This window comes from Neolamprologus brichardi, chromosome 3 (genome assembly GCF_056152115.1).
Source record: "Neolamprologus brichardi isolate AB-2024 chromosome 3, ASM5615211v1, whole genome shotgun sequence".
NCBI classification, from domain to species: domain Eukaryota; kingdom Metazoa; phylum Chordata; class Actinopteri; order Cichliformes; family Cichlidae; genus Neolamprologus; species Neolamprologus brichardi.
Window position 1 is genome coordinate 51618949 of NC_142106.1, and position 19891 is coordinate 51638839.

Genomic DNA, 19891 nt, shown 5'->3' on the forward strand with positions numbered 1-19891 from the left:
GTCTCTCTGGTGTACCTCTTCAAGCGGCTGGCCAAGGCTGTGAGTCTTTGCTTGGCAGTTTCCAAGGCCTCAGGTATGGACAGCTTGCTGTATTTCTTATGCACCTTCTTTGTCGCACCTTTCTGCAACTCCGTTAGTTGGCTAACCTCCCTCCGTGCTACTTTGATCTTGCCCTCTAGCCTCCTTCTCCATGGAGGGTACTGCCCCTTGTGGCTGTTCAACTTGTAGCCAAGCATCTCACTGATCACTGCTGCCGTATTGTAGATCAGCTTGTTAGTGTCGGTAATTGTGGTTGTAGGTATTGTCCGTAGTGCTGCATTAACATCCTCTAGCAGACCTTCTGAGGGTACTTCACGTAATCTTGGTAACCGGCTACGGGGGATCCAGGTTTCAAGCTTGGCCATGATCCTATCTTTCAGGTCAGTTCCTCTCGCACTCAACGATCCTTCTTCTGTCGCACTTGGGGCTATGTACCCAATCTCGGTTGGGGGTGATGATATCTCCCCCCTGACCTGGCGTCCTGACTCCTCCTTGCCGTAGCATTTATGTTGTACCTCGTCAATCTCTAGCTGTGAGAGCAGTCCCTTCTTTCGAATGTTGGAACACTGAGCTACTAGTTGTTTCACCGTCATTGTGGATGTTGGGTATCGAAGAATCCTTGGGCCCCTTATCCTATTCATGTAGCCCCTTCCGCCGGGGTTACTTGCGTAGTAGCATTCCAACAACGCCCTGTTTTCGTCTCTTGCCCACCGATGCCTTCTTGTTCCAGTAGCCCACTTCCCGTCAGAACTGTGCCCCCCCCCCCCCCCCCCCGCCCACCATGTTTGCACTGAGCAGGAGATGCTCTGTATCTCATTGTACAACTGTATAGTGACAATAAAAGGTATTCTATTCTATAATATCAGCCTGATGTCTGCAGTTTAGTGTCAGCACAACTTTCACATCATATTCGTCTCAGCACAAACTAAAACATGCTGACTGACCTCAGAGTTTCAAGTTCACATCCTGGACTCTCCAGAAAACCACACAGATGCTTCACTCCTGAATCCTGAAGCTTGTAGTTGAAGCTCAGCTCCAGCTCTCTCAGATGGGAGGGGTTGGACTTCAGTGCTGCTGCCAGATAATCACAGCTGATCTTTGACAAACCACAGAGACTCAATCTGTATAAAGAATGAAAGATGTAAGTTTATTAGACAAAGTGTGAGCTTGAAATCATTCAGTGTTTCATCATCTGTTCAGAGCTGAAGAAGGTTCAGAATGTAGAAGTTTAGAAAATGGAAACTCCAAACAGCTGAAGCCAACAGGAAGCAGCTTCAAACAAACACAACAAGAGAAAAACCTCTGAATGTTTCACATTAAAGTCGTACATTTATCATAAAAACAGGAAAAAGACTTGAAAAAGTCGTGTTTTTCCTTCCAGGAACCACAAGGCTTCACTTTTAAAGGTGAAGTGTGAAAGAAATGGACATATTTGAAGTCCAACACCTTTTTCCAGTCGCATTATTAAAGCAGACAAACTACAAGCTCATTTTCATTCCAACAAGTCATCTTCTGACCTGGACTAACAACACTGGTCTCTATGTGCAGCTGGCTGTGAGACCTACAAAGTGCAACACTGAAAGAACATCACACACTAATTTGCTTCCATCATCCAACCTGAAGAGGAAACAGAGACGCCTCCCCTTCAAAGTAAAAGCTGCTCCTTTTGGACACAGTATCAAAGAAAGTCTACAGTATAACATAGAAAAGACAGAACAAAGTTTTGGTTGTTTTTTAAATGGTGCAGAAATGAAACTACACTAAGCTCAATTATGTGACAGACATTTCATCCCATGTCAGTTTGGCCTCATCCTGGGCCGGATTATCCAGCACACACTCTGACCACAGGCCCAGGGGCCACGCACAGCTGGGCTCCATCCAAGAGACAGTAAATAAACCAACACAATAATAAAAAGCACCATGTGATCTTCTTACATCTTCAAGACAAACATAGTAAAAACATGAGCATATTTGTTTCCTGATAAAATGATGTGACAGGTAGAACAGAGTAAAGTGGTGGTGTTACAGCCTTTCTCCCCTCTGCTGCCGAGGCTGTTAGTCTCTCCCAAACTCAGCTACAGGACTTCTAAATGAATGAAAGCAGCAGAAGTGGCTTTACAAATGAAAGAGGAAGAGGAGAAGAAGAGGAGAGGGAGGCCACCCTGACCATCACTCCAGCTGAAAACATCACACTTCCATTAAAGTTGGTGAGGAAATGCTGATGAGCTGCTGGCTAATCTGGAGGCTGTAGCAGCAGCTCACAGTCACCGTGGATTTCCACTCACTGAAATGCTCTGGTTGCTTCATTTCTCATCTCATATCAGAGACTTTAATGCTTCACTGAAGCTGTAATGTGATGCTTCCGTGTTCCAGTGAGGCCTCCATAATGATTTCAGCTGTTCTGTACACACATTGTGTGCCCTGTATGGCTCAAAGTCTCTGCAGCCTGTTTTTATCTGCTATCATCAGATCTTCATCATCCTCATTCACATCCCTCACACACTCTACAGCCTCATCAGCACTGACTTCATCTTCACTGACTGATGGAGCACAACATGAACCTGTGGAGGCTGAAACACTGTCCTGTCAAACATCTCCTCGTCACCACTCCACTTCTGTCAGCCGTTAAATGAACCCTGCTCAAGGCTTTCACTTCTATTGGGAGCCAAAAGGAAAAACTGTTGTTCAGTCGTTTGGAAAGCCTCAACATTTCTGAAAGCACTCAAACTTCTTCACATTTGTCTTTAGACACATCCTGAACATTTAGGAACTAAAGAAAGTTTCAAACATCAATCAAAAACCTGAAATAAAGAAAAACTACAACAGCTGCAGTCAGTGAACTCACCTCAGAGTCTCCAGTCGACAGTTTGGACTCTCCAGTCCAGCACACAGAAGCTTCACACCTGAATCCTGGAGGTCATCATTTCCACTCATGTCCAGCTCTATCAGATGGGAGGGGTTGGACTTCAGAGCTGAGGCCACAACTTCACAGTGAGACTCTGAGAGTCGACACTGAGTCAGTCTGTGATGATAGAAAATATAAAATGTGTTATTATAAAAGCAGAAAATCTGCATTATAAACACAGACTGAATGTATATGAAGACAAAACAGAGTGAGGTCATAATCTGATGAATCTGCTCTTCACATCTGTGCTTCAGCTCCTCTTAATGTGTTTGACATGACACAACGATTGAGTCTCTCTCAGACCTGCAGACTTTTAATGAGAATCTTTGTTTGGCTTTAATCTGCAGATGAAGGAGGAAGATGGTGTCACATTTAGGCTTCCATAATGTCCACAGTCTGTCACGGAGATCTGATCCAAAGTCAGAGTGAAGACACACATTTGGACTGTTTCCTGTTTTGACTCCAGAACATTTTGAATGAGTTCAGCTCAGTGAAGAGTTCCAGCTGGAAAGATGATCTCTGTTTGCTACCTGCTGTCAGGTACAACTGTTCATGTCCACACGCAGGAAAAACCTGCTGACTGTTACCAAACAGAGCAGAAATCTCATCACTGGACAATAATGATGAATGAACTCAGAGCTGCTGATATCAGATCTGATTTCAGGGGAACTAAATACAGAAATGATTGGCTCATTTTAGCTTTCTGAGCCATTATCTGCTGGTGTGTCGCTAGTTGGCAGGAAATGATTTGTATTCCTGTTCAGGGCTTCAGTGTTTATGAGTCCAGATCCAGGTGACAGCAAGTCAAAATGATGTTACCTGTCTGTGTCCAGCAGCAGCCTGTATTCACTTTGAATATTGTTATAACCTGACAGTTTGTCTTTGATTGGTTTGTAAATGTCACTGTTTCCATTGGACCTGAGTGATGGTACAAAGACAGAGAGGGAGAGAAAGGAGAGAGAGGATGGAGACAGCAAAGAGAGAGCAAACACAAACAGGTGAGAGTGGACAGGTGACCAAGGTCAGCAACCAATCAGAGAGCTTCTGTTTGACCCACAGTCACTGATGATGACTGCACATAACCAAGCAGTGTGTTACTCTGATATCAAATATGGATCCTGCTCTTATAATAATGATCATCAGATGATATTATTGTGTTATTTTGTAGCTGAATACGATGTTTGTGTGATTATCAGTGAAAGAAGCAGTGAGGAGGATGGAGAGAGAGAGAGGACAGAGGGTGAAGTTAGAAACACTAAAAGGATTTTTCATGGATTTCATGGATGATTTGAGTGATTTCCAGCAGGACACTTAAACATGTCAGTGGACGTCCTAAAGAACATATTCACTGATATGAAACGTGTCATTGAACAAGATTAATATCAGTGGAAACATGGTGGAAACAGCTGTGACTGCATGGATGTGACACACTTCAAATCTGTTCTCCACTCTTGGATTTGGGATTCATGGAGCTGCTGCTGAGTCTGTACAATAAAGGAATGGTGTGGAAGGTTGCAGCGTACGGACACAAACACTTTGTGGTTACAATCTTATTTTATTTTCAAAATTAAACTACTAACCTACACTGATCAATGATGTTAATGGCCACATCTGGACTCACCGAGCCTTTCTGCAGTTCCTCACAGCTGGAATCAGTCTCTGTCGTCCCCGCTTTGATGTGTTGTACTTCAGCAGGTCCAACTCATCCAGAACCTCCTCTGACATCTGCAGCATGAAGGCCAGAGCTGAGCACTGGATCTCAGAGAGTTCCTTCTTTGACTTCAGGAACTCTTGGATCTCCTGAAATAATGAGAGGTCGTTCATCTCCATCAGACAGTGGAAGATGTTGATGCTTCTGTCAGGAGAGATTTCATCACTGTTCATCTCCTTCAGGTTGTTGATGACTCTCTGGATGGTTCCTGGACTGATCTCTGTCTGACCCAGCAGACCTACTAAGAGTCTCTGGTTGGACTCCAGACAGACGCCATGAAGGAAGCGAACAAACAGGTCCAGGTGGCCATTTTTACTCTGGAGGGATTTCTCCATGACTCTCCTCAGAAATACATCAAGTGATTGGAGATCATTGTTATCAAAAATACTAAAAATCATCTTGGTGAAAGATTCTGATTTTAGAAACATCTTCAGCACCTTTGTCTTCCTGTTGGTGTGACAGTGGAACATGTAGACTGCTGCCAGAAACTCCTGAATGCTCAGATGAACAAAGCAGTAGACTGGTTTCTGGAAGATCACACACTCTCTTTTGAAGATCTCTGTACAAACTCCTGAGTACACCGAGGCCTCAGTCACATCCAGACCACACTGCTCCAGGTCTTCTTGGTAGAACATGATGTTTCCTTTCTCCAGATGTTCAAACGCCAGCCTCCCCAGCTTCAGAAGAACTTCCCTGTCAGCCTCCGTCAGCTCCTGTGGACTCGTCTCATGTCCCTCATGGTACTTGTTCTTCTTCCTCTTTGTCTGAACCAGCAGGAGGTGTGAGTACATGTCAGTCAGGGTCTTGGGCAGCTCTCCTCTCTGCTCTGTAGTCAACATGTCCTCCAGAACTGTAGCAGTGATCCAGCAGAAGACTGGGATACTACACATGATGTGGAGGCTCCTGGATGTCTTCATGTGGGAGATGATTCTGCTGGACAGCTCTTCATCACTGAATCGCCTCCTGAAGTACTCCTCCTTCTGGGCGTCAGTGAAGCCTCGTACTTCTGTTAGCCTGTCAACACATGTAGGAGAGATCTGATTGGCTGCTGCAGGTCGGGAAGTTATCCAGACGAGAGCCAAGGGAAGCAGATTCCCCTGGATGAGGTTTGTCAGCAGCTGGCTGACTGATGATTTCTGTGTGACATCAGACAGCAGCTTCCTGTTGGTGAAATCCAATGAAAGTCTGCTTTCATCCAGGCCGTCAAAGATGAACAAAAGCTGAGAGACAGCCAGCTTCTCTGCTGTGACCTTCTGTAATGTTGGATGGAAAACATGGAGCAGCTCCAGAAGACTGTACTGCTCATCTCTGATCAGGTTCAGCTCCCTGAATGAAAGCAGAACCACCACACTGACATGTTGGTTCTCCAAGCCCTCTGCCCAGTCCAGAGTGAACTTCTGCACTGAGAAGGTTTTTCCAACACCAGCCACGCCGTTGGTCAGAACCACTCTGATGGGTCTCTGTTGGTCAGGTAAGGCTTTAAAGATGTCCTGGCACCTGATTGGAGCGTCATGGAGGGCGTCCATCTTGGAAGCTGTCTCCAGCTGCCTCACCTCATGTTGGGTATGAACCTCTTCACTCTGTCCCTCTGTGATGTAGAGCTCAGTGTAGATCCTGTTGAGGAGGGTTCTACTTCCTGTTTCATCACTTCCTTCAGTCACACGTTCACATCTCCTCCTCAGACTGATCTTATGTTCATCTAAAACCTCCTGCAGACCAACATCTGCTGAAAGAAAGAAAAACAATGAGACTAAAGAGAAAGAAAACTCTTCAATGTCTGAACAACACAAGAAGTCCAGTTTTCAGAAATGAGTCCATCAGCACACAGATGTTCAGTCTTACTTTGTACACAGCTGCTCTGACTGGCTGTCTGCAGTCCAGCTCTGCTTCTGGATCTTTCTCCACACTGTGCAGAAGCTCTGATGGTGACACAGAAAAGTCAAAGTGGAGATACTTCTGTCCACCTTTGATTAGACTCATTATAAAAAGGGAAAAAAAAGTTTTTAACACAGTCATGTTTCCAGTTAACTGACTTACATTTATTCCATGGACACTCACTCTAACCTGAACCACAGCTACAACCCAACATTGTTGAGGCCTCATCTCCTCCTTTCCTGACTGTAGAGGTTAAATATGCAACAACCAACAAAAAAAAAAAATTTGGTTCATTTCAAAGAAATTCACACGGTGACCAAGTAAAGTAACCGCAGTAAAGGAGACAACATCCCGTTGATGGTGGGATTATTTGAAAGATTTGCTTTAGTCACGTCACCAAATGCAGTTGAACAACTCTGATTTTGATTTTCTCTGTTCTCTTTGCCACAGCCCATCCCAGCAGCAGCTGAAGCAGCTGACTGTCACAACACTGAATAACACTTTAGGAGGAATTTCAGAGGTCAGTAAAGCTCCAGTTTCAACATCAGTTAATTCATCATATTTCATCATAAATGTTATCCTGGCTGGCACACATGTTAATGTTAGCCAATTAAATATTAGCAGTTAGCTGAGGCCACAAGAAGAAGAGGCCCTAGAAGAACAATGGATGATAAGATTAGATTTTCAAGACTAGGCAGAGACGTGTTTTCCTTTACGGTCTCTTACAGAGAAAGGAGCAGATACCAGACGAGGTCACGGAGGTACGGGAAGGATTCGCAGCAGACACCAAGACTGCCACATCCATGCAAGAGAGCGATGGCTACGATAATCTCTGTTTTTGTCTCACTATATAATGTTGTACAGCCCATTTGAGGGTTATCCTCTCTGTGAACCAGATGCTTGATTTCACACAGAGGTCCACAGCGCTGTGTAAACTTTCAACTACCAAAGCAAATTCAACTTTTTAAATGTAAAAAAGCAAACCCAAACCCAGATAACTAGAAGTGTTGCATCAGGAAGCATCAAACACATGGATCCATCTACTGCTGCAACCCCTGTGGAAATAAGGGAGCCTCCCAAAGTACCTTTATCCCATAGCCACATTAGCAGTCTGCTAAGCTAGAATTAAGGTAGCTGTTAGCTGCTATGGCTAATAAAACAGCGAGCCAACAAACGTTATGGTTGTCCTTTTAGTCTGTAACATTATCATAGATGGAGTTAATTTAACAGGAAAACAGTTCTTTATGTTTCTCTCACAGAACCTGATTGAACAGCATCAATGACACAGAAACAGGATCAGCCTACATCATCAACTGAATTTGATCAGTTATGGAACGATTTACCTCGACAGGCTCCTTCACTCGCTGCTTTTAAACCTCCTTTAAAACACACTTTTACTCTCTGACCTTTGACCCAGTGTGACATGTTGACTCACTACCTCAGACAGCTTAAAATAGTCTTTTTGTTTTTTGGTGCTGCCTAAAAGAACCGTAAAATATCTGTCCTATATACAGTTATGTTCATATATTTTTGTACTACATCAGGAAACTCAAAAATATAGTTTTTAATATTTTAATCCTTATTTTTAAAACTGTTTTTGTCATTTTTCTTCTCCCATTGCATCAAAAATCATTATTTACACTGAATAAATGAGTCAGCAGCTCTCTTACATTGTTGCCGCAGGTTCATTACTGAAGTCTGGAGGTTGTCCTTTGGACCAGTCACTCCTCACAGACACACAGCTGGACGCTGCAGATCCTGCTCCATCCTCTTCCTCCATCGTCTTGATGTCAGGGTGGAGTTAGTCTGAGAGGTAAACACACACACTCAGAGGTGCTGTTGTACTGGAAGCATCACACTGACGGGTTTCTAAAGTTCTCATTGATCATTTCATGGAGTTTCTGTGGTAAACACTGTCCTGTGACGTATGTGTTATGGTGAGGGTCATGAGGGCTAACCAGCCCCACTCCTTACTCCTCATATTTCAGCCTGAAGCACAATAACAGCCTAAACCTAACCAGGAGGCTGTAACCTCAAAGGGACTTCAGGGTTAGAAATAAAGGTTCAATGAAATGAAGCAGATCATAAAAACACGAGTTCCAACTTTAAAAGAAGCATCCACACGATGACGGCACAGCAGAGGAGCACTTTCTCTAACACACTGATTCACTTCCACTGACACAAGGACACACACAGGAAGGCACACACACACAAGCCTTTATAAGAAACAACACAATCATCTGCGCTTGACTTGTCAATCCAAGTCCTTAGCCCATGAGCCCGCGGTATCAGACCACAGATATTCCCTTACTTTGAAAAAATAAAGCCAGTTTTCAGAACAGACCTGATGTTTATGCTACAGCCTGTTTACCAATATAATCAATATCAGATATCAGAGCAACAGAAACCTCGGTGATCAGGACGCTGGGACAGGGAACAGGAAGTGGCTCAAACGGGAGGGGTCAGAGGGAAGAGGTCTCTCAGTCTGGACAATCCACATTGATCGCATTGCATCTTTCAACGTGTTTGTGGGTCGATTTGGATGCTCCAGGTGTAAGAGCAGCCACTCAGCCTCTACTGCAGATGTGTGTCACAAGTTCATCTAGTAGACAAGAGCATCTGGCTGCAGCCATAGGGGAGCGACCTCCACAGTAACCGGGAACACGTCACTTCAGTTAAATCGACTTTGACAGCGAAAACTAAATTGTATTTTTGTTACTATTGATGCTGCTCATAAATAAATTTGATTCTAAGTGTTTTTTTTTAACAATCTGGGTTCATTGAAAAAAATCACCATCCCTTCAGCTTGTTCGTGGCCAAAAGTGTCCACGTGTTATGTTTTTGTTTCTTTGCTACTTTTTCTGCATAAAGTTTTTCATAAATATAAAATAGTCATTACTTTTTACATTTTTAATCCTTCAAACACCCTTTTCTAGTGCAATGCACTTGTTTGAAGACAGCCTCAAAACTCACCATTTCATATATCAACAGTGCTACTGGAAATTATTGTGCAGTGGTCCCTCACTGTAACGTGGTTCACCTTTCGCGAACTCGCTGTTTCACTGATTTTTTTCTCTTTAACAGCACATTGTGTTGTGCGTTCTGATTGCTGTAGACCATTGTCTACAGCAAACATCCAAACACAGTTCACTATGTGCACACACACTCACAGATGGTCACATTTGAGATCTGAGCTGGGAGGAAACTTTTTAACAGCAGCTTCAGTCTCTATTAGACCTTTTCCATCAGTTCTTACTCGGATCGGCTCGGCACAACTCCACTTGGTTCTTAGGGTTTTCCATCAGGTGCTGGTTCCTGGTACCAGCTACTCTTTTGGTACCTACTCCACCCGGCTTCCAAAAATGTGACTTCAGCAGACTGCAGGCCACTGATTGGCTGGTCAGTGGTGTTACTCAATGAGTCACACGAGCGTCTCCTTCGCCAAAAACAAAAACTCAGCAACAAAGGAAACGGCTCCAAAAGACAACACTGTGGGGGGCGGCACAAGATGGGGGAGGCACAAGATGGGGGGGGGGGGGGGGGGGGGGGGGGGGGGTTGAAGGTTTAGGAGGAACTGGAACTGGTCCCAGAACTTTGGTAATTACAGTCCGTGAATCAAAGTGATGAGTGTCAAATGCTTCCTTCACTGGAATGTGAAAGGATGCACCCGTGTTTCCTTCATAGTGCCAGTGCCAGCGGATCATTGACCTGTTTTTGCTCCAAAATAATCCCAAATATTTGAAAGTCGAGGAATAACATTGATGTAAGCAGCGCCTGGCAGTCGCCCCTGTGACAAACTGCATCTGGAGGAGGAGGAGCCGGTAGCTTCCTGTCTCCACTGGATCAAAGGAAGCCACGCCCCTCTGTCACAGTAAGTATTTTGATTACTCTGGTAGCTACTTGTTAGGACCTGGATTCACAGCAACACATGAGAGCACTGAAGAAGAAATACACTGAGAGCATTTCATTCTACCTTCAGTGTACAAATACTGCAGTTCTAGTACTGCCAGCTCAGACAAATACTTCACTGTATGACTTCATAATAAGTGTTGGTGCTTTGTGTTGGAGACATAACACAATAAACATGGTGTTAGAGACACAATAAGAGACAAAGCAGAAGTTCACACCAAACTAAACGAATGTTCGAATGTAGAATCACAGAAATGCAGAAATGGAAGTTACATTAAAAAATATGAAGAAAGTTGAAAGTATTTTGGTTTGACCACAGATTTCAAAATAAAAGCTCCATATTTGCAGTCCAAAGTCAGTGCGACATGAACCTGGATAAGCAGCAGAAAAATGATGGATGGTGGAGCTCTGGCTGTTTTCATGTTGTCATAGTTACAGATGTACAGTGGGGCAAAAAAGTATTTAGTCAGCCACCGATTGTACAAGTTCCCCCACTTAAAATGATGACAGAGGTCAGTAATTTGCACCAGAGGTACACTTCAACTGTGAGAGACAGAATGTGAAAAAAAAATCCATGAATTCACATGGTAGGATTTGTAAAGAATTTATTCGTAAATCAGGGTGGAAAATAAGTATTTGGTCACCTCAAACAAGGAAAATCCCTGGCTCTCACAGACCTGTAACGTCTTCTGTAAGAAGCTTTTCTGTCCCCCACTCGTTACCTGTATGAATGGCACCTGTTTGACCTCATCATCTGTATAAAAGACACCTGTCCACAGCCTCAACCAGTCAGACTCCAAACTCCGCCATGGCCAAGACCAAAGAGCTTTCGAAGGACACCAGGAAAAGAATTGTAGACCTGCACCAGACTGGGAAGAGTGAATCTACACTAGGCAAGCAGCTTGGTGTGAAAAAATCAACTGTGGGAGCAATCATCAGAAAATGGAAGACATACAAGACCACTGATAATCTCCCTCGATCTGGGGCTCCACGCAAGATCTCATCCCGTGGGGTCAAAATGATCATGAGAACGGTGAGCAAAGATCCCAGAACCACACGGGGGGACCTGGTGAATGACCTGCAGAGAGCTGGGACCAAAGTAACAAAGGTCACCATCAGTAACACACTACAATGGCAGGGAATCAAATCCCGCAGTGCCAGACGTGTTCCGCTGCTGAAGCCAGTGCATGTCCAGGCCCGTCTGAAGTTTGCCAGAGAGCACATGGATGATACAGCAGAGGATTGGGAGAATGTCATGTGGTCAGATGACACCAAAGTAGAACTTTTTGGTATAAACTCAACTCGTCGTGTTTGGAGGAAGAAGAATACTGAGTTGCATTCCAAGAACACTATACCTACTGTGAAGCATGGGGGTGGAAACATCATGCTATGGGGCTGTTTTTCTGCCAAGGGGACAGGACGACTGATCCGTGTTAAGGACAGAATGAATGGGGCCAAGTATTGTGAGATTTTGAGCCAAAACCTCCTTCCATCCGTGAGAACTTTGAAGATGAAACGAGGCTGGGTCTTCCAACATGACAATGATCCAAAACACACCGCCTGGGCAACAAAGGAGTGGCTCCGTAAGAAGCATTTGAAAGTCCTGGAGTGGCCTAGCCAGTCTCCAGACCTCAACCCCATAGAAAATCTGTGGCGGGAGTTGAAAGTCCGTGTTGCTCGGCGACAGCCCCAAAACATCACTGCTCTTGAGAAGATCTGCATGGAGGAATGGGCCAAAATACCAGCTACTGTGTGTGCAAACCTGGTAAAGACCTATAGTAAACGTTTGACCTCTGTTATTGCCAACAAAGGTTATGTTACAAAGTATTGAGTTGTATTTTTGTTATTGACCAAATACTTATTTTCCACCCTGATTTACGAATAAATTCTTTACAAATTCTACCATGTGAATTCATGGATTTTTTTTTCACATTCTGTCTCTCACAGTTGAAGTGTACCTCTGGTGCAAATTACTGACCTCTGTCATCATTTTAAGTGGGGGAACTTGCACAATCGGTGGCTGACTAAATACTTTTTTGCCCCACTGTATGTAAAGAGTTTCCTGTAAGGCTTTAATCAGCAGTCGTTCTCCAGGCCTTCTGACGGTAGCTTCATGAACCAAAAAAGAAGTCCAGTTGCCGTCAAATTAATAACTTCAAACTAGCCTGGTCTAAACAACTGTATCTTATATTTCATTAGAACCAAGAATATGGCAACCATATGATATCCTTTCAGAAAAGCTGCATGATAAAATGTTGCTAACAACAGTGATAAACTGAGCTGTTTGCGCATTATCTGTGGAGCTGCTGTCTTTTAAGTCTGTCACAGTTTCTCACAGGCTGCTTTCTCACTTGTTTTCACTGCAGTCCTTGTACTTGATGATTTTCAGAGGAACTGAACTATGAATCCTCAGAATCCAGACTGGAGTGAAGCAGGGAGCTCAGCTTCTTTATTTGTGTCCACTGCAGACACAACGTGTCAGCGTCCTCATTCTAGGACAGCTTTAATCTGCAGAGAGCCCATCGTTTCCTGTCTGTTCAGACAGTGGAAATTGCATTCCACTGAAACGGCCTTACTTAGAGTATCTAGTGATAGCTTGATGGCAGCAGACTCTGGAGAGTACACAGTGCTGGTCCTGTTGGATCTCAGCTCTGCTTTTGACACTGTAGATCACAGTATCATGATAAACAGACTCGAGAACTTGTTTGGGATTACTGGTGTTGTTTTAAAATGGTTTATATCATATCTGTCTGAGAGATCTTTTACTGTTTGCATGAATCATGTCACATCAGAATCAACAGTTTTGCCGTGTGGGGTACCTCAGGGATCTGTCCTGGGTCCAATTCTCTTTTTACTTTATGTATTTCCCCTAGGCCAAATTATTGAGCGCTATAAATATATCTCCTATCATCTCTATGCTGACGACATCCAACTATACTGTTCCTTCAAAATGTCTGAGTTTTATAAATTGTCTAATTTAAGTAATTGCCTGACAAAAATCAACAAATGGTTATATGACAATTTTCTCCAACTAAACTCTGATAAAACAGAAACTCTAATTATTGCTCCAGACCACATGGTCCCAGAAATTAGACAGCATATCAGCTTCTTAGACCCTTCTGTAAAATCAAGCCTTAGAAATCTCGGTGTCATATTTGACAGCTCGATGTCGCTCGAGCAGCACTCTAAGCAGCTGGTCCGAAACTGTTTTGATCATTTACGGAATATCTCTAAACTCAGACTAATGGTATCAAAGCTTGAACTTGAGATGATTATTCATGCTTTTATTTCTTCTCGTTTAGACTATTGTAATGGCCTTTTTACTTGTTTTAACATATCAGCCTTAAATCGTCTTCAGACTGTGCAGAATGCTGCAGCACGTCTCTTAACAGGCACCAAGAGAAGATCACATATCACTCCAGTCTTGGCCTCCCTTCACTGGTTGCCCGTAAATTTTAGGTTTCATTTTAAAATTTTACTTCTAACCTTTAGGGTCCTACATGGTCAGGCTCCTCAATATTTATCTGACCTGCTGAAACCACATACATCTTCTCGGGCTTTAAGGTCATTAGATCAGAGACTGCTGGTGGTACCGCGCACTCGTTTTAAAACTCGTGGTGATCGGGCCTTTCAGACTGTGGCACCACGGTTGTGGAATTCTCTCCCACTGTCTCTTCGCTGCACGGACTCCATTGATTCTTTTAAGAAACAGCTGAAGACATTTTTATTTAGAAAAGCATTTGATTAATTTCTTCTTATGCTGTTTTTATAGTTTTATTGTTTTACATTGTTTTATTTACTGTTATATTGTTTTTATATTCCCATTTCCTGTGTTGTAAAGCACTTTGTGATTTTTATCTGTGAAAAGCGCTATATAAATAAATTTTACTTACTTACTTACTTACAGTTTTCTCCACTAAAATCATCTGAATATTCAGCCACATTTCTCCTCCTCTGTCAGAGACTAAACAGCATCAGCACTGGACTCCTTTATTACAGCCTGTCCTCATTTTAAAGGAGCTTCATGATGAAGTATGGAGGAGAGCGTTGGCTTCATCTGACTCACCACACAAAGCTTCAACAGAAGGAGGCGCTCCGTCTGGAGGCTCAGCTGCAACCAGCGATGAAGGTAAACAGGCTGTTTCCTGCTCTGGAGGTTAGGTCTCTGTGGGAGGGGCTTCACTCTGGAAATGTGACACTAGAAAAGCTCAAAGCATGAAATCAAATCAGTGTCAGGACTTGGCAGAAAATGTTCTCCACTAAATCTTTTCATGGCTCCGTTGTCCTCGCCTGGTTTGAAACACACATCCCTCTTTTTGAAATCCAATAATCCTGATACTGCTGTAATATTGAGAGGCATGAACAAGAGAACAGTCAGGGTCTCATGATCACTGTGTCAGCTGCAGATGTTCCTGCTGTTATCAGCTGAAGGTTGAGTGAGTGACATCTGGAAGGACAGAGGGACACTGTTAGAGGACAGATGTTGCACATGTGTGTGTGAAGCTTCACTTACTGTGTGTGGCTGACAGGATGGAAATGTTCCACTGCTGCAGTCAGAGCACTCAGTGTCTGTGGAGGCTGTTCCTATGACAACAACAACATCACATCAACATCTGTGGATCAGTGTGACAGACTGACACCTTCTGCCCTCACACCAAAGACACACACCAAGAAGCTTTGCTTCAGCAACACAAAGACTCACTCAGGACCTGCTGATAGTTCAGTGTTTTTCTGTGATATCTCTCACACTGAGTCCTGTGACAGTTGACAGTATTTCTGTCCGTGGCCTCTCATAAATTTATTTAATCTAAATCACAGTCAGATGAAATTTTTTTTTTTTCCAAAAATACTTAAAATACACTTAAATATACGGAGATATGTACATCTGGTGACTAAATTGTTCGTGGTCCCTTCCACATTAATATCCCTCAACACTAATAGATTTGGACTGCAGAGGCTTCAGATGTTGCCTTTGAATTCTCTGGTTTAAAGATTTCTTCAGCATTAAATGAATCCAGTGACAGTTGTCAGTATTTCCACTGCTGCACAACAAACAGTAACTGCTGATAGTTCATTCAGCAAACTTGATAATTTAAAAATTGCAAACAAACACGGTTTAAAACAGCATTTACGCTGCTGCCACAGAGTAACTCGATTTAACACAGTTACCTGAAGTGTCCATCAAACTGACCAATCACATTAGGATCCATCTTCCTTTGGGTTCCGCCCTCCTACCAGTCAAGAGTCAGGTGATTCGAGGATTCAGCTCGAGCCATTCAAAAACCCGCCCGCGAAAAGTAGAAATATTCCCGCGGTTTCCGATTTTATTTGCTTTTATAATAAATCCCATTGTCCCGCCTCCTTCCAGGAAGCACCTGTGTTTTTCGTGTTTAGTGTCCAGGTGTGGAGTGGAGCTTGTTGGTGTGTGTGAAGAAACTGTAAGTTTGCTTTGTTTCCTCCTTTAACAGTTTGTCTTTAGGAACTTTACTGTTTGTTCAGCTCATGTTTGATTTCTTCACACAACAAACTGTGTGCTTGTATTTCCGGTCTCTCCATTAAAGTCAGTGTGTAATGTTTTCCTGGCTAACATCAGCTGTGTGCAGCTTAGTTCCAGCACAAACAGCACAAATCTGCCATAGTTCACGGTCACGGACTCACAGCTGGAATATGTAAACGGAAGTTTAGAGAAGTTGCAGAAAAAAACATTTGTTGTTGTAGGCTAAGAGTTTAAAACGGGGAGCGGCTCAATATAATAATACATTGTTCCATTATTATGTATTATGTGTTACAAAATGAGCAAAAGTGCCGTATCTTTATTCAGCTAAGACAGCCGCTGTCACAGATTAACTTGTGACGGTCAAACACAAGTTAATCTGATGTATGGTCTACTTGTTTTTCAGGAGCCGCTGCACACGAACCAGGAAATAAACACTGAATATTTCATCTGTGATATTTGTGAGGTTACCTTAAATACAGCCCTTCAGTTTTATTGCTGTTGAACAATAAAATATTAAAACTGTCGCGAGTTTGCCTGGTGATATTTTCATACATGAGGAGATCGCGAAAACTGCAAACAAATAAACGTCACCACGCCGATGCTGTTCACGGGACAGCAAGAGTAAACGATCCGGAGAATCTTGTCTTCGTTATCGTTCCCCTCGTACGTTTTATTACTCCGATTTCAGCTTTTTCGCCTCACAAAGCGTGCAGTTTACTTTGTGCACTCAAATGGAGTCGAGTCAACTAGCGCACCTCTGTGGCTAAGTGCCATAGCCTACAGTCAAACTAACTTGTGGCACACATCTGCACCTGGCTCTATGAACATATTTTAATTCCAGTTTCATGCACAATCAGTGTTGCCAACTCCTCAGTAAGGAAAATCGCTATTGGCTGTCCTAAAAGTCGCTAGAAGTCGCTAAATGATGTCATCGCCTAATTTGCATAATTGGTCATGCTAACGTAATTGTAACCTACGTTGTTGGAGAGAAAAATAACATCATGGAAGAGACATAAAGTGAGCTAAAAACATCCTAATTGCATTTAGAATTTCTTTAGAATTACAAATTAAATTTCTTTTTAGCAATTATTGTTTTTTTTTAACGTCACAATTCCAACCCTGCTCCTTTATCCGGGCCTGGACCGGCAAAAGTGACCCGAAATAGACACTTTGGTGGAGTTACTTTGTGTGTGTGTGTGTTTATAAGTATTTTTAAACTAACTAAAGCTAAATTAACTAAACTAACTAAACTAAAATTTTTAAACCTTGTGACCCACAAAACAACATAACAGTAAAAGAAGAACTGACTGCGTTACAGTCAGTACGGGAGTAGCGGCTTTGCTCATGCGCGATTCATTTGCAGTTTGGACGCATAGATGGGAACATCTCCTGCCCTGATAGCAGCTGGGGGAGGACCATCCTCCGCCTGTGAGCGCTTTTGCACGAGCGAGGTGCCCACTGCAGCACCCACTGCTTGTTGAGAGTAAGAGCGATACACGCTTTCACGTCAAAAAGTCGTCATAAATAAGTCTCCAATAACACCAGAAAAAGTCGCCAGATTTGTCGCTAGTCGCTTTTTAGAAAAAAAGTCACTAAGGGGGTCTGAAAACTCGCTAAATATAGCGACAAAGTCGCTAAGTTGGCAACACTGTGCACAATCCATTTGTACTTAATATCAGCCTAGATTGGTTAAAAAAAAAAAAAAGCCAAATCATATACACAAAGTTCTAGAAGTCCACTCCTATTGTTTATGATGCTTTTAATATTTTTTCCATAACAAAGAAATGTCTTCAACAAAGATTACAAATTGATATTTGACTAGTGTTGTAGCGTCACATCCTGTTAGCACAGTCTGTCTTTTCTCAGGAAATGAATTAAATTTGAAAAGCATCTGAAATGATTGCGTATGGAGTTTGTATATAACATTTGTGTAACTGTAGCCACCTGAGACAATCATGTACTGTTTGTCAGAAACACTTGAGGCCAAAATAGATAATTGATTAGTACAGCTAGTGAGAGTTGGTAGTTATATACAGTCTGTATAAGTTTGGTTAATTTAACAAACATTTGTGGGTGACGTGGAGGAGTCTGTCACAAACATCCCAAACAGCAGGATGTTACATCCTGCAGTGTGACTGGATTTTGAGTTCAATTCTGGATTTAACAAGGAGCCAATGAAGGGAAGCTGATATAAACTGAACTGAAGAAGCTTCTCGGATGAAACGTCTTCACAAAACTTAAAGAAGCCTCTTTTCTTTCCAAGCTCCTTAGATCACATGACCTGGATAATTGAGAACCTACAGACATATTGACCTGGTTTCTAGGTTACAGGACAGGTCAGAGGTCAGCGACTGTAACTCAGTGACTTCTGTTAATGTGAACTCACTGAGTGTTTGTGGTTTACTTCTCAGACTGACTGAAGTCCACATGAAGATGATGATAGAGGAAGAGGAGGACAGAGCAGAGTCTGCAGGATCCAGCTGTCCGTCTGTGAGGAGTGACCGGTCCAAAAATCGACCTCCACTCTTCAGTGGTGAACCTGGACCAACAAGGTCAGAGAGCTGAACTCACTGAGTTAACAGAAATAATTCTGCACTGACATTATTAGTGTAGATTCTAGTTGATTTTCTGACTGTGTTTGTGAGCTGAGAGGAAATGAAAATGAATACAGTTCCTCTGACTCATTCCAGATCATCAGCTCACCTGTTTCTCAGTGCAACAACTTTGAACTTGTTGCCATGAACTTGAATTTCAGTCAAGAGTACAAACTTCTGAGGCTTGTAATGTTACCACTGAAAGGACTAGCTGGCAGTCAGACTGTACATGTCGTGTCCTTCTAATCCAAAGTCAGCTTTTAGCTGAAAACAAACACTCACACACATTTATTTCAACAGTCTTAAACTCACAGGAATTGGGTTGAATGTCATTGTACACTGTAAGACAGTATGAGAACTGCTGGACTGCACAGCTACTTAGACCACAAATGGGTCTAAGTAGCTGCAACTTCTGCAAATGGGCTGTGCAGAAGTTCGACTGCCCACCAATGTTCTCATGCTGTTAAAGAACATTTTACAATTATCTATTCTATTATACATGATTTACTGCATGATTTAGAAACAGAAACTTTCTCAGTGTCAGTGAAGAGCTGAGCAAAGACCTCAGAGGTTCAAAAAAAAACATTTTATTCTATCCTAAATAGAACAAAAGAAAAACAGTCCAAAAACAAAGAGACAGAGACAGTTCTGGGGACTTTGCAGCAAGACTAGGAGAGAGAGACCAGCAGCAGAGACCAAGCAACGCAAGGAGCCACAATTAGATGAGCAAAACTATTTATGATTCTGTTCTTTCAAATGTCATATCTAACTGAGAGCTTAAAATGAAGCTCTGAAAGATGTCGTATTTTGGCACACTGTCAATTTTTCAGAAAATTAAAGGATTTTAAGTGTGAAAAATATGGTAATCAAACGCTTTGTGGGTCAGTAGTCACAGTCGTGCTGAAACACAGCTGGCATGTCTGATCCCCAGCCTGCACCACCTGCACAGCTGCTCCAGCAGCCATGTAATAACAACATGTGCATAATAGTGCAAAAGTAACATGACAAAACTCTGTTCGGACAGTGAATGGACTGATTCTTATATAGCACTTTTCAACTGTCCCAGATTACTCAAAGTGCTCTATACAACATGCCACATTCACCCAATCACACACTTTCTCTAAACTGAGTGTTTCCTAACTACATTCATACACATTCACGCTCACGACATGCAGACTGGAGGAGCCAGGGATCAAACCACTAGCCTTCCGATCAATAGGTGACCTTCTCTACCACCTGAGCAACAGCCACCCACTGCCAAAGATGAGTAAACCATTACTAGATTTTGGATAAAGTGTACACTCACAAACCTGTCAAACCTGCATTTGAAACATTGGCTACTATAACAGTATAGTATTGCA

At 42.8% G+C, this 19891-nt stretch overlaps 2 protein-coding genes across 5 annotated transcripts in view; one reads left to right on the top strand and one right to left on the bottom strand.

Moving 5' to 3' along the window:
* Positions 1 to 964: 964 nt before the first annotated feature.
* LOC148105762 (protein NLRC3-like) overlaps positions 965 to 19891 on the bottom strand; it is a 230505-nt gene continuing 211578 nt past the window's right edge. For 2 of the 3 annotated variants that reach the window (XM_087838905.1, XM_087838906.1), the window contains 2 exons: positions 2885 to 3061; positions 965 to 1160 (listed from right to left, as the gene is read on the bottom strand). In XM_087838905.1, coding sequence (XP_087695031.1) covers positions 965 to 1160; positions 2885 to 3061 — 373 coding nt within the window. Of the gene's footprint in view, positions 1161 to 2884; positions 3062 to 4565; positions 6382 to 6497; positions 6575 to 8200; positions 8324 to 19891 lie in introns of those variants that run through there. The other variant, XM_087838909.1, reaches the window with a different exon arrangement.
* The window catches only part of LOC102799507 (NACHT, LRR and PYD domains-containing protein 12-like), a 49635-nt gene continuing 45514 nt past the window's right edge, over positions 15771 to 19891 (top strand). For both annotated transcript variants that reach the window (XM_087838940.1, XM_087838939.1), the window contains exons 1-2: positions 15771 to 15877; positions 18348 to 18488. In XM_087838940.1, the coding sequence (XP_087695066.1) occupies positions 18364 to 18488 (125 nt within the window). In that variant the 5' untranslated portion in view covers positions 15771 to 15877; positions 18348 to 18363. The remainder of the gene's footprint in view (positions 15878 to 18347; positions 18489 to 19891) is intronic.